The following is a 13,845-nucleotide window of genomic DNA, read 5'->3' as shown; positions in this document are numbered from 1 at the left end:
CTCTCTCTCTCTCTCTCAAAAAAAAAAAAAAAAAGTCCTTCCAAGTCTGGCAGTTTATTCAATCCTTCCAACGACCCGAGGAAGGCTGGACTCCCCAAGGGCACAGGTTGAACTTCAAGCTCAGTGACTGGCTTGCTGTCAGAACTTGAGCAAGCTATTGTCCCTCTCTGGGCTTCATTTCCCCACAAGCTGAAGCCCGCCGAAGTGGGAGGCTCAGGCCAGATGAGCTCTGAAGTTCCCTCCAGCCCTGCCACCCCAAGGGGAAGGGTAGAGTGGTGTGGGTCACCCAGGCTGGGGTTTGCGTCCCATCTCCGCCACCTCCCAGCTGGGTGGTTTGGCCTCAGCTTCCATCTGTATGGGGAGGATTAAGGGAGCTGACCTCACCTGCCACCCTCAGGGAACCTCGGCAGTGATCCTGGTGACCCCAGGTGAAGGGCGGGCCCTACACCTGTCTCTGCAGCTCCTTCCCGGGATGCCTTTGCTCCATCAGGGCCTCAGTTTTCCCAGCAGAGAACCCTTCCAATTTCCCAAGGACCAGAAGGCAGATGCAGAGGGCGAAGGCAGGCCAGGAAGCCACAGAAGGGGTGAAAGAAAGAAACCCAGCATGCCCCCCTCCAGGCCGCTCCTCCCTTCCTGCAGACAGGCCCCCAACCAGTTTCCAACTCTGGGCCCTGCTGTGGGCCACACCCTGGGCCTGGTGAACAACAGCTGCTGACAGCATGCTGTCCCCAGAGGGCGGCCACTTCAAAGCCAGCTGGGCCCCACCAGGCTGGGCAACCAGGCTCTGGCCAGAGGGCTTTGTGTCAGGGACACAGGAAACCACCCAGGGATGGGGGTGGCTTCCCTTGTTTTCACATATTACATTTGTTTAACAAGCACTTAACTAGCACTTACTGTGTGCCAGGCACTCTACTAAGCTTTATGTGTGTTACTCATTTAATCCTAAAGGGGTCGGTACGTGTATCACCTGCATTTTCTAGATGAGAAGACTGGCCCAGAGAGGTTGATGTCAGGTGCCTGGGGTCACAGAACTGGTAGGTGGCAGAGGTGGGACTTGATCTAGGCCAGCTGACCTCAGAGTCCCGTGTCTTTTGTGTGTGTGCGCGTTATCCCTGTCCCTCCCCCAGTCCAGACCAGGACAGCCCCACCTGATCACAGCCCCGCCTAGTCACCCCACTTCATCTGCCTTTTTGGAAAGCCACCCTTGTTTTGCAGAACTCGCTGCTCTGAGGACAAGCCCCTGAGACCCATTCTCTCAACTTTTCCGTGACTCCCCCGGGATCCTCACGGGAGAGGCTGGTGCCAGCCGCCGCCAGTGGGCCTCTAGTGGTGGCCCAGCAGGCCTTGCCACGGGACGTGGTATTTTTCCACTCTTGCTGGCAAGCTCATGGTTCCTCTGAGCCCTTGATCCAAAAGCCCTGTGGCCCAACTGCCCTGGAAACTTGAGAGGACAACTCTTCCTCACTCCCCTAGGGACGGTGGAGAGAAGGTGGTCTGCAAGGCAGGAGGGAGACAGGCTAGTCTCACACTGCCCTGAACTTCCCTTGGGGGGAAAGGCCTGGGGAGCTGGGGTCCCTCAGCCCAGAGATGGAGGTCCGAGAGGTGGGGCCATGAGTCTGTGCCCAGCACCTAGGCAGGCCCTGAAGGCTTTCACAGCACCCCTGTGTGTGTGAGGGCAGCATCACGAACTCATTTCACATAAGCGGAAGGACGTGCCCAAAGTCACGCAGCCTGTGGGACCGAAACTGAGATCCCAAACCACATCTGACTCTGACTGCCACCCCTTTGTTTCTAAGAGCCAGACGGAAGAGCTGGCGATGGAAGGGTGCGGCCTCAGACCATGTCTGTGCTCCTGTCTACCCACAAATGTGTTCCCCTTCGGGTCCATGGCGCCGTACTTCCTGTGTGAGGGTCTAGACTTGCGTCACCTTCTTGGACCTGAGGCTCTGTGAGCAGGGACATGCCTGCCTCATGCCCCACTGCACCATCAGGCTAGCACAGGTTAGGGCAGGCAGCAGGTGATGGTTAGGGGGTGGAAGAATGCAGGGCGCCGAGCTTGGCAGCTGGGCTGTCTGGGTTCAAATCCCAGCTTGTCCCAGACACCTCAGAACATTAGGATGGTTAAATAAGCTAATAAACAGCACTGAGAACAGTGCCTGGTGATGTGTGTTACACAGCATTTGCTGCCATTATCACGGTTTGTTGAATGAATTAAGCCCCAACATACCTGGGCCACGGCTCAGATCCTTGGAATGACGACAGTTTACAAAAAAGGGAACTGAGGCTCAGAGAGGCAAAGTGACTTGAACTTGGGTCCTGAGCTGCCCAGGCCCTCCATCCGTCCACCCTCTCCCTACCGGACCAGTGTCAGCCACTGAAGCAGGGCCATGCCAGGATGAGGCCTGCCCTGCTGCCCATGGGCCCAGCCCCCACAGCGGCCATGAACCTGGTCTGTGGCCAGGGCTGAAAGCCATGGCTGGCGGCTGGCGGCGGGCGGGTAGGCAGGCAGGCAGGCTGTAGAGCTCAAGGAAGTCCACAGAGCCTTACTGTGTTTGTCTTGGCTTCTTTGGGCTGGCCCAGGCCCTGCTATTGTTCTGGGAGCCATGCCCGCCCCTCAGGGGCCTGGAGCTGTGTGAGGAGGAGGTTGTCTCCAGGGGTGGGGAAGGGTAGGGGACCTCTGTCAAGTCACGTCTTCAACTGGCCACAGTTGCAGCCTGGTACCCTCTGCTTTTCGCTTTGATTCTATTGTCTTGCCCGCTGTTCCTGCGAAACATCAGCTTCCTCCATCAGACTGGGGGCTCCCCATAGGTCTGGATCAGATATACCTCAGGGCCTTTGCACTGGCTGTTCTCTCTCTTTAGAATTTTTTTTCCTCCAGATATCCACATGGCTTACCTCTCACTTCCTTCAGACCTGTGCCCCAAAGTCACCTTCTTGGTGAGCCTGCCTGGCCACCCTATTTAAAAGTATACCCCAACACTTCCTATTCTCCTTCACCACACTGTCCTTTAACCACCATACTCTAGTCACCACCTGACTCCTATATATTTCACACATTCACCTTGTCACAACCAGCAAATGTGTCAGCTCCTGGAGCACAGAGATGTCTGTCTTGCTGACCCCTGCGTGTCCCCCGGCCCCATTCCTACAATAGGACCTGACGAACAGTAGAGGCACAAAATGGACAGATGCACAAGGAAACGATCATGTGTCCAGCATTGCTCAAGAACACTGCTCCATAGAAACTTCCTGAGAAAAACTCATCTCCATGTGGGGAAACGGAGGCCCAGTGAAAACAGGATTGGTATTTACTGTACCATCTGAGACAAGCATCGTGCTGGCTACGTAACACTTCTTGTTTGAACCCTCGCTTCCTCCCGTTCTGTAGATGAGGAAACTGGGGCTTCAAGGTGAGGCAGTACCTTTGAACAAGCCGCCTAACCTCTCCCAGCTTAGTTCCCTCATGTTTGAAGAAAGGCAGTGAGGAAGCAGCTTGCACACAAGACGGAGGAGGAGGTGGGGTGTTACGGGTGAACGCGCACCCTGAGGCATTGTGTGGATTGCTCGAGGGGCCCTCTTCCTGCCTGTCCCGGTGGGGCAATGCTGGCCAGGGGTGCTGCGTGTGGACATTTCTGAAGCCTGGCCTGCTTCCTTTCTGGACGGGGTTTTAGGAAAGCAGGATGGCTCCGAGCACAGAAACAGGCAGAGGGTGTGTGGGCTGGGCAGGCCCCCACTCCAGAATCCTTCCCATTCTGCCTCTGCCATCCTGGGCGCCCGGATCTTGCCCTGAAGGAGATGCTGGGATCCACTCAGACCTGTGATTTCACTTCGGGGGCTCTTCATCCAGAGACAATAGGGTCTTTCATTTAAATTCCAGGGCAGCAAAGGCCCCTTCTCCAGACAACTTTACCACCCACTGCCCACTGCTGTACCTCAAATGCCACCTTAACATACTCGCTTGACCTTTGGGGGCTTTTAGACCTTAAAGAGATTTTCCCCCATTGAGATGCAACTGATAAGAGGGAAATGATAGATGGGGGACATGTAAAGGCAGATGAGCCAACACCTTCCCTATGGCCTAGAGCCTGGCTGAGGCACGGGCTCACAACTCTGATCGTGACAGAGCCCTCTGCACTGACCTGAGATGGCAATGACCATGATGCCGGCCAGTGTCTTGGTTAATCAGGTAATGGTTTAGCTCTAATTTTAACAGGTAACATTTTAATCATAGGCTGACATTTTCATGATTGCCAATACACCAGCCCATACCTAAAACCTCAATTATAAGCTAACATTTTAATGATCAGCTACTACCTCTGTTAATAGCTAACAGTCTAGTCATCGTGTAACATATTAAATCAGTGGCAAATATTTCAGTGATGGCTAACATTCTGGTTAACAACTAACATCTTGGTTATGAGCACGTGACTTAATCTTATTAGCGAAAGCTTTCCTTAATAACTAACAATTCAGTTTCCAGCTGAAATGTCACTGGTAAGATGATTCAGTGCATCGGACTTAGCAGCAAAACTCCCGGTCAGTGCTTCTCAAACCCTCAGTGAGCATTTGGATTATCTGGGGGTGCTGTTCAAATGTGGGTTCTGATTCTGCAGGTGTGGGGTGGGGGGCTCATGGGTCTGCATTGCCAGCAAGTTTGCGGGAGATGCTGCCCATCAGGGCGCATTTTGCAGAGACAGGGTCCGTGCTGTTAGGGACTGGCTGAGAATCGACAATCAAGCTGCCAGCTCACCTTGCTTGCAGCTAACTTCACAGTTACAAAGCTAATGTCGGATATCTGCTAACAGCTACGCTTGGCCGTGGGAGCCAGTGATTATGGGAGCTTGTACAGGCACCACAGAGCCCACTGCCCGATTTTCAGGAATTGTGTCAGCTCGTTGTGAAGCCCTTGGTAACTTGAAGTCAGACATGGTGGGAGTATTTCCACCACGAAGTGGGCAAATACCACAAAGCAGGGCCTTATTTTCTTTTAGGGGACTGCTCTGTCGCACACACCAGCACTTTGGTCTGGGCTCTGCGTCCAAGCGGGAGGTCCTGGGAGTGGGGTAGGCGGAAGATTCTCTGGGCTGAGGCAGGGGAGAGACAGAAACACCACTCACTTTTCCCGTGGACTTGACGCCCTTCCAGATGCAGAAGAAACAGACCAGCCAGACGAGGAGAAGGCAGAGAGCAAGGTCCCACTTCAAGGAGCCGGGGTCGTCGATTCCAGAGGACAAGCTCAGCACATTGCGCCTTCAAGCAAACAAAGCCGCAAGTCAGTCGGGCCGGCCCTGGGGCAGCGAGAGCTGAGGCCGAGGCGCCAACAGGCTGGGGTTGAAACCCCGACTCAGGCTCCATGTTTCCACAAGGCCTCTCGCCTCTCCAAGCCCTGGAATCACCATGGGTCTTTGAAGCAGCTCCCACCCAGGCCACAGGGCTGTGGAGAAGTCAACAAGGAGATAGATACGGACTCCTACGTCAGGCGAACCCGGGTTCAACCCAGTCTGGCTTCAGGAAAGTTAAGTAAACCTCCAAGCCTCAGTTTCCTCATCTGTAAAATGGGTACTAATTCCTGTGGATCGATTCTTAGTAGACCCTGCTTCAGTGCCCACCAAGGGCCAAACACTGGGTTCAAACTTGGCTCTACAGTGTAATCACTGGGCTGGTTACCCAAACTCCTGGACCTGAGTCTCCTCATTTGTGAAATGGGAATGACTACCCTCCCCCAACACTCTGTCCCATCCCTCTTATTCTATTCACCCCTGTTCCTTATCCAGATCTCCACTAAAATGTCAGCCTCACAAGGCTTCTACATGCGGCTGCACAGGACTTTATAGAGATTGGTGTTAAAAGAAAACCCACACGGGGCGCCTGGGTGGTTCGGTTGGTTGAGCGGCAAACTTCAGCTCAGGTCACGATCTCGTGGTCCGTGGGTTCGAGCCCCGTGTTGGGCTCTGGGCTGATGGCTCAGAGCCTGGAGCCTGTTTCCAATTCTGTGTCTCCCTCTCTCTGACCCTCCCCCATTCATGCTCTGTCTCTCTCTGTCTCAAAAATAAATAAACGTTAAAAAAAAAAAAATAAAAGAAAACCCACACGAAGTACTAACTACAGGGTCTGGGTGCAACCAGCACTGGGTAAACCTGTTTCTGTCCTGGCCTTGAGACGCCCAGAATAGGTCCTGGTACCTAAGCGATGCTGGTCTCCTCCCAACCCCCAGCAGGGTTGTGAAGGTCTTGGGGGTCGGGGGGTGGGGACAGGTAGACAGTCTGAAGGCTAATCAGCTCAGAGCACCCACCCTCCCTGCCCGGCATCACACAGCAGAGGCTGGGTCCTTGGGAGTCCAAGAGACTTACTGACCTGTGGAAGATGCATAGAAACACCTACTCACAGACACATCTCTGCGGGGCAGATGCCGTCTGAAGTCAGGGTGGGGCAGCACGGGGTGCTGACGGCCAGAAGCCACACATCGTAATGCCAAGAAACTGTCCCCATTGTCCCAGAGCCCTGATACTGCAGCAGTGACCAAGGGCAGGCAACACCGAGCCCAGGGATGTCAGCCCTAACCGCCACTCCATCAGGGTCCCTGTCCGCTGAATCCCCGGGCTGCTGACCGTGGGAGCCAGGGAGCTCGTGCTCCCCTGGGAAAAATCTGGTTCGCTCCTGTTCTAACCAAAGTTCGCTCCTGGTTTCAAGGCCACACTCAAGCAAGAGAGGCAGAGAGGGAGTGTGCTTTGTGCCCTAGGCTCTCTTCTGTAAAACGCAGGTAACAGTTCCTGCCCCCATGCTGCTGCCTGGCAAAGCATTCCAAACCATTCCCTAGCTCTCAGCCAGCCTGTGGGAAGTTCCCTGTGGTCAGGGCTCTGGGTCTCAGAATGCCTACTGGGCCAGATGTGTCATTGCTTTTCCTTCTTTTTTCCAGAGTCAACATGAGGACCTTGAATAAATCCAAGATGCCCCTCTCAATTGGCATTTGACCGAGGCCTTTCTTTGGGTCACTGCCAAGGTCCCAGCACCTACAAGAGCATGTGGCACATAGTACAGCCTCGATAAATACCTGTTGAGTGAACGAACCAGGGACTCAGCTGAGGCAGCTGGCAAGTTCACGTGGCACTCTGGACCAATCCATGCAGTATTACCATTAACGCACCTTAAAAGGGGCCAGCTTTCCTACCCTTTTCTTGATGAGAACCCTGACATCAAATGGCCTCCCCTCTGTCACCCACAATAGTGTGCTCATACCATCCACAAGTCCTTTTCAATTCATCTCATCTGATTCAAGGACTAAGGTCACTGGCCCCATTTTACAGATGGGGAACACCAAGGCACGGAAGACCCAATTGCCCACAGACACACAGCCAGCAGGTGACAGTGTTACCACCCTGTACTCAAGCCTGTCTGACTCCAAAAGCCCGCACTCTGTGGACTCCCCCATGCTGCTCCTCTGGCAAAGAGAGAATAGAGTCTAAACTTTAAAAAGAATCTGTCCAGTCCCTGCTATGGGCCAGGGTCACCTGAAGCCTCAGGCCAGGGGGCATCCCCGTGAGGCAGGCCGTCCGCCAGACACATCCCGGCTGGGGCCCTGCCAAGCACGTGGATCTGGCGGCTGCAGCTGCCTGAGAATAAAAAGCCCTTCCCGCAGGCTCCAGAGCTCAGCGCCTTCAATGAAGGCCCGGGGCATGCTGGGCAGCGGCCCAAGGCTTCCTTGTGAATGGGCAGCGTCACAGGGAGAGTGCTTTTCCACCTCCACACCTTTGCACACCCTCTGCATTGCCAGCCACGCGGCCCTTGGGCTTCCAGAGAAGCCTTCCCTGCTGCCCCACAGACCACCAGAGTCCCTGTCGGTCTTGTGGCTTCTATATGTGGCTGCACAGAGTGTCACCCACAGGTGAAAAGTCTGTCTTGCTTACCAGGCTCCAAACATCCCAAGGACAAGGATCTCACAGGCAGGTACACAGTAGGTGCTCAGCTAACGCTGAGGAGGTGCCCGGCCTTTTCTGCTCTCCTAAGGGCAAGCCGACCGAGGAGCCTGAAACCCCAGAGCTCAGAATCTGACCACACCACGGCCAGCCGGTTCACGGACGCCCTTTTGACCTTCTCCCCCTCCTGTGCCGGGTAAACCCCTGGTGCCCGTGACAGACGGGAGGCTTGCTCTGGGCAGCTAGCTGAGCAGCTACGGAAGCCACAACAAACAAGGAAACTGAGTCTCCGCTGCTGGCAGCGAATTCCTTAAAGGAGCTGGCGACACCTGCAGCGACACTGTTGAAGGCACGTGCTCTTGGATCCGGCAATACTCCGTTCCTAAGACTCTCTCCTGTAATTACTCTTGCACGTGTGGCCACCGACGGGGTCCACCCCAAGCTATTCATCGCAGCAGCGTCTGCAGGGCCGACGCCTGGACGCCACCCAAATGGCCCTCAACAGGGGCTCCGCAGGGGCAGGGAAGACACACAGTGGGATGCGCCACGGCCCCTAAGACAATGGGAAAGCTCCCTGGATGCAGATAAGGAACATAAAACAAGTGAACAAAGCAAGGTGGACAGCACTGTGGCATGCTCCCTATTGTGTTCAAAAGGGAAGGGGGTGGATGTACATTTGTGCTTGACTACGCACAGACTATTTCTGGTAGGACACACAAGACGCGGTTGCAGTCGCTGCCTGTGGGGAGGGGGACCTGGCGGTGGGGACACGGGGGAGGGGCGCTCACTTGGCACTGAATACCATTTTTTCTATTTGGCTGTTTTCAGTCTGAATGTTTTTCTTGGTGAATGTCTGATGCTGTCAGAAGAAGGATTCCATGTTTTTAATAGCACCTTTATAAAAATTATTTAAAATTCTTGAAAATGTTTGTAATGGGCCATGCAGACGTTCTAGGAATGGAATGAGTGTGTCTCATCCGTCAGGGGTTGTCAAAACAGAGCCCAACGTGGGCCCAGGGCCAAAGTGACCGACATCCTTTCCAAAGATATCTTTGGGTAGCCGTGGAGCCCAGAGAGTGTGTGCATCCGTTCGAACCCCTCTTTGAAGGGACCCAAGTGTGAAGGACCCTCCCCAACCCCCCCCCCCCCCCCCCCGTGGGACTCCTGTGGCCTCAGCCACAAAGCAACAGATAGGGATCTGTTGGGCCTTCCGCCTGTGCTGCATGGGAGGGCTCAGGAAACTGTAGAGTGCTGTACCCCAGAGGCACGGCTGTGGTGCACTGCCCCTCGACGGTGCCTGCTAACCACCCCAGGAAACTGCACATTACCCCAAATCTAGCCATGTCCCCAGCACTGCCACCACTCCTGTCTGGGCCCCCACTGCTCCCCAGAGCTATTTCAGCAGGCTTCCCACTTGCCTTCCTGCCTCCACTGTCACCCTGCCCCCAAGTCTGTTCTCATCAAGAAAGAATGTATCCATACCCAAGTCAGGTCACACCCCTCCTCTGTTCCATATCCTCCCTTGGCTCCTACCTACCTGGCTAACAAGGCCCTCCCAAGCTGCCCCTATCTCTTTTTTGCCTCCCTGAATAAGGTGACCGAATACTCTTATCGTTCAGACCTATTAATAATGACAGTGGGACCACAGGTGTAAATGGGACGTGTCTGGGACAAGCTTATGTATGGTAGCCCCATCTCGAACCTCAGTACGGCCCCTTCAGCCACTGTGTTCTCTGAATAGATTGAGCACATTCCTGCCTCAGGACCTTTGAACTGGTTGTTTTCCCAGTCACATGTTATAAGACATGCCAACGCCCTCCCTGCTTCAGGTTTCTGTTCAAATGTTACTTCACTGGGGCAGCCTCTCCTGTCCATCGTATGAAAATAGCATCCCTGGTCACTCTCCTTCTCCCGCCCCGGCTTTATTTTTCATCATGGATCATCACTTTTATACTACAATCATATTTGTGTTATCTGTGTAATGTCTGGCTGTCTTACTGCAATGACACGTCCATGGAGGCAGGGCCTGTGTCTGATCACTGCTGGACCCAGAGCAGTGCCTGGCACATAGTGGGTGTCCAACAGACATTAACTGAGTAAATTAATCGTACCCATTTGGTTGATGGGGAAACTGAGGCTCAGAGAGGTTCAGGAATTCACCTGAAATTACCCAGCTAAAAATCAACCCTGGGCCTGGTTCCCTTTTTCTGATGCTGCCCTGGGACCAGCCCCCTGTGTACCAGGCCCTACGCTGCCCTTCGCGAGAGCTCCCAGCATCCCAGGCTTCCCTGCATCTCTCATACAGAGGGAGGAGGCCCAGAGGTGAGCTGCATTCTTGTCCAAGAATAGTAATGATTCATTCCAGGGTGGGATCCAAAAAAGAATCGCCTGGATGTCTGTTTTGAGTCGGCCGCCCCGCTGCCGTCCAGCCGGCACTCAGAGATGTAAATACGTCCTCCGAGTGGGCCAAATCGTTTCCTTTTGACTGCCGGCCAGCCATTTATTGGCCATGGCTCTTCCCTGGAGACTGGCGGAGGCAACAATTATAAAAGAGCCCGTCCTCCCCGAGCATGGGGCCACACAAGGCTCTCTCCACCGCCTCCTCCTTCCGACAGCTGCAGGGGAAGATTGGCTGAGCACGGCTTGTTTGCAAATATGACTCATTTCTTTGATTCTAATAAAGCCTAATGATACGTGCTGAGCTCCCGGGGGGCTCGGGAGGAACCAGGGAGGAAGGCATGGCTCCGGCCTGATGGAGGGCATTAGGCCAGATCTGGCCCCGCCTGGCTTCCAGGGCTGGGGTGAAGCAGGACCCTTGGGGCAGACAGAAGAAGACCCCAGAGCAGAGACACGCAGGATGAGGTTAAGCGGGGGCAGAAGCTCTGTTTTCCATCACAGAGCAACTCAGAGTCCAATTATAATTCACAGCCAGTGTGAAATGAATGTCCCAGGGGCCCAGGTGGCTGTCACAGGGGTCTGCAAGGGCACATCTCACCAGCTCCTGCTGACAGTGGTGCTTTGGCGTTGCAGACAGGGTGGGCGTGGGGGGTCCAGGCCAAGAGAAGACCCCACGCAACCTGAGAGTGGGTCACGCAAACACATACGGCACAATTTTACCTGTGACCATGGGCTTGCGGCTGGTGGGGACACAGACGCTGCAGGTGGCGTCTGGTGGCAGAGGTGAGGTCTGGGAGCTCTGCTGCCTGTCTAGCTCCCTGCATCACTTAACCTCTCTGGTCCTCAGTGTCATCCCCGAGGAGCCGTGACTGGAGGCCCTGTCCTTAGCATATCCCTTGTCTTGGCTCTTTAAATAGAGCCAGACTGTGAAGGTGTTGAAACCATGCTATCTCCAAGGTTTAGAGAGGTGAGGTCTCTGCCCTGGGGTGCTGCAGCTGGGATGCGTGGTGGCCAGAGTCAGCCTCCCTGCTCCCGACGACCTCCTCTAGTAAAACTGGAGGGGGAGGGGCAGCTGGCAGCGATGTTCAGCAAGTTCCTTCCCTGTCCAGGGCCCATAAGGAAGTCTCAGCTTTCACAGTGCCTTCTTATCTTGATTCCTAGGCAGCTCTCATCAGGCATCGTTTGCTGAAGGCAAGGTCACCTCGAAGACCTACGCGTCTGCTGCAGGTGAGAGACGTGGAGGGAAACGATGGCTGGGGCCGGGCTTTGGCTCGAGGGACATGGAGACCAGCCTTTTGAGAGTCAGCTGGTACCAGTCATGGATACCTCCATAATGCCCCAGCAAGCCTCTCCTAATGGAAGCCGCAGAGCTGGTCACTGTAGGGCTGGTGGCTATTTTCAGGGGAAATCACAGAAGCTATGTGTCACCCCAAAGGGAACCCAGACCCACTGATGCCTGACCCCTGTGAGGCCCTGTCTATAGTTGGTGCTTCATATATGCCCTAGTCTCTCTCCCACTACTGTGTTCCTTGAGCAGTGTCCAAAACATATTCACTCATGTCGCTCCCCTTCTCGTATACCTTCTATGGCTCCCCCTCCTAGAGAACAAAGCTCAAACTTACCGGGCTAACATTCAGAGCCTCAAACCTTCTCCTGGCCCCATGCATCCTACACTCCAGCCAAACTGGTGACTTTACTACTCCCAAACACTTGTGTGTGTTCAGAATGGCAAGCCTCTTCATGGGCTGTTCCTTCCACCCAGAACGTCTTTTCTCTCTCCTTTCCAGCCTAGGGAGCGCCTATTCACACCTCAAAGCCCAGCTCATATGGCCTTTCCACTTGCAGTTGAGGAAACTAGGCCAGAGAGGGGTGGCTGCCTTGCTGCTCTGGGCTACAAAGCCAAGTGGATGCAGACAAGCAATCAGTGAGAAGAATCGGCACTCGGTGGGCATTCACTGTGTTGAAACATTCTCACTTAATCCCCCCGGGCTGAGTGAGATCATAGTATCGCAAAAGCCAGGAGAGGGTTCTGGGCTGAGAAATGCCACATTTGGATTCACAGTTGACTGCAGAGACACAAGGGTAAGGCAGGGAGAGGAGAGTCCAGCGCTGAGGTCTGGGAGAGTGATGATGGGACTCCCATGCAGGGTGGGGGGGGGAGTGCAAGTGGGGAGAGGGGTCAGACTCTGGATATACTTGAAAGGGAGAGCCAAGAGCACCTGCGAACTGGATGGGAGCTTTGAGGTGGGCAGGAGTTTGGGATGAATCCTACGACTTCCCTCCTTGAAGCACCTCTCCAAAGATGAAATGCAGTGAGAGGGGCAAGTCCCTGGCACAACTGGAGCCGTTAGTTCTCTTTCCTCCCCCCTCTTCCATGTGCAGGAGAAGGGAGGCTCTAGAAGGCTGGGAGCCGGGCCCTTCTCACCCTTAGCACCTGGCCCAGGGCTACACTGCACTGAAGCCCCCAGCCCCACTCACTGGCCCCAGCCTCTGCTCGTGCAGGTGGCTGGCCAGGTCTTCTCGACTAAGCCTGCATTCCAGGCTCCTGTTCTGTGGACCCCAGTCCTCCCCAGGGTTCCAAAAGAGGGTAAGCCACTTGGAGACATTCAGGTGGGCTCACAAAGCTCTGCTGAGACCCAAAGGCTGGAGTAGAAGGTGAGCACCGGGCAGGTGGCCGGCGCTCTGTGGGCTGAGCAAGTCCATCCGCATCACGTGGGCCTTCGGAAGCCGCCTGCGGGCTCCGGACATTTCTGAAGATAAATCCTGTCTCCGTGGCTTCCAGGCCAGGAAGGGCAGCTTGGGCACTCAGGATGGGGATTCTGGAAGGCAGGAGCCTTAGAACCCACAGGAGGGCCGGGTGTGGGGGACGGGCACGTGAGAAGGCATGGGAAAAACCAGACACCCTGAGGACCTCATTGCTCTTATGAATCCTTTCCAAGAGCCCTCACGTCTACGCTAGCAGAGAGGGGGAAGGAGGACAGTCCCTTTGCAATTTGGGGGGAGGGGGGGTGCATACGGGAATTTGAGAAGGGGCCATTCTTAGTCCCTCTGAAGGGCAGATCACTTGAGTTTCAAATGCCCCTAGAGGGCAGTTTTATCCACTACAAGGGCACTCAATAAATTAAAATGGCCTACATTTCTCAAGCAGCTTCTCAGAGCTCAGTCTCACTCTGAGAAGCTGCACAGTCTCACAGTCTGTGTCTCTGAGTGAGACTCAGAGCTGTGCACAGTCTCACTCAGTTAAGGGCAGCCCTACATCCCTGGAAGGGCAGTGCTATGATCTCCCCAAGCACAGGGGAGAACACTGGGGCCCAGAGAGGAAAAAGCACCTGTCCAAGCTAGGACCGGCAGATCGAGGGTTCGAACCCAGGCAGCCAATCCGTGCCCGAGGCAATGAGGTCCCAGCAGGTATCCAAGTGGCTGGTTGGGCACCAGTTTCCTGGGTGGGGCAGGCCGCGTGTGGTCAGGCTGTGCCAGGAACAGCCGAGAGCACACAAGGCTGTGGTTTCGGGCCCCACTCAAGTGAGAAGTTCAT

At 54.9% G+C, this 13,845-nt stretch overlaps 1 protein-coding gene across 4 annotated transcripts in view; it reads right to left on the bottom strand.

The window, feature by feature from the left end:
* The window catches only part of SLC6A6 (solute carrier family 6 member 6), an 88,858-nt gene that overhangs the window by 25,890 nt on the left and 49,123 nt on the right, over positions 1–13,845 (bottom strand). For all 4 annotated transcript variants that reach the window (XM_058725873.1, XM_058725877.1, XM_058725874.1 and 1 more), the window contains one exon: positions 5,118–5,250. In XM_058725873.1, the coding sequence (XP_058581856.1) occupies positions 5,118–5,250 (133 nt within the window). The remainder of the gene's footprint in view (positions 1–5,117; positions 5,251–13,845) is intronic.

This window comes from Neofelis nebulosa, chromosome 4, assembly GCF_028018385.1.
Source record: "Neofelis nebulosa isolate mNeoNeb1 chromosome 4, mNeoNeb1.pri, whole genome shotgun sequence".
In the NCBI taxonomy this organism is placed as follows: domain Eukaryota; kingdom Metazoa; phylum Chordata; class Mammalia; order Carnivora; family Felidae; genus Neofelis; species Neofelis nebulosa.
The sequence above is the reverse complement of the archived record's forward strand: the minus strand, read 5'-3'. Positions and strand labels throughout refer to the sequence as shown.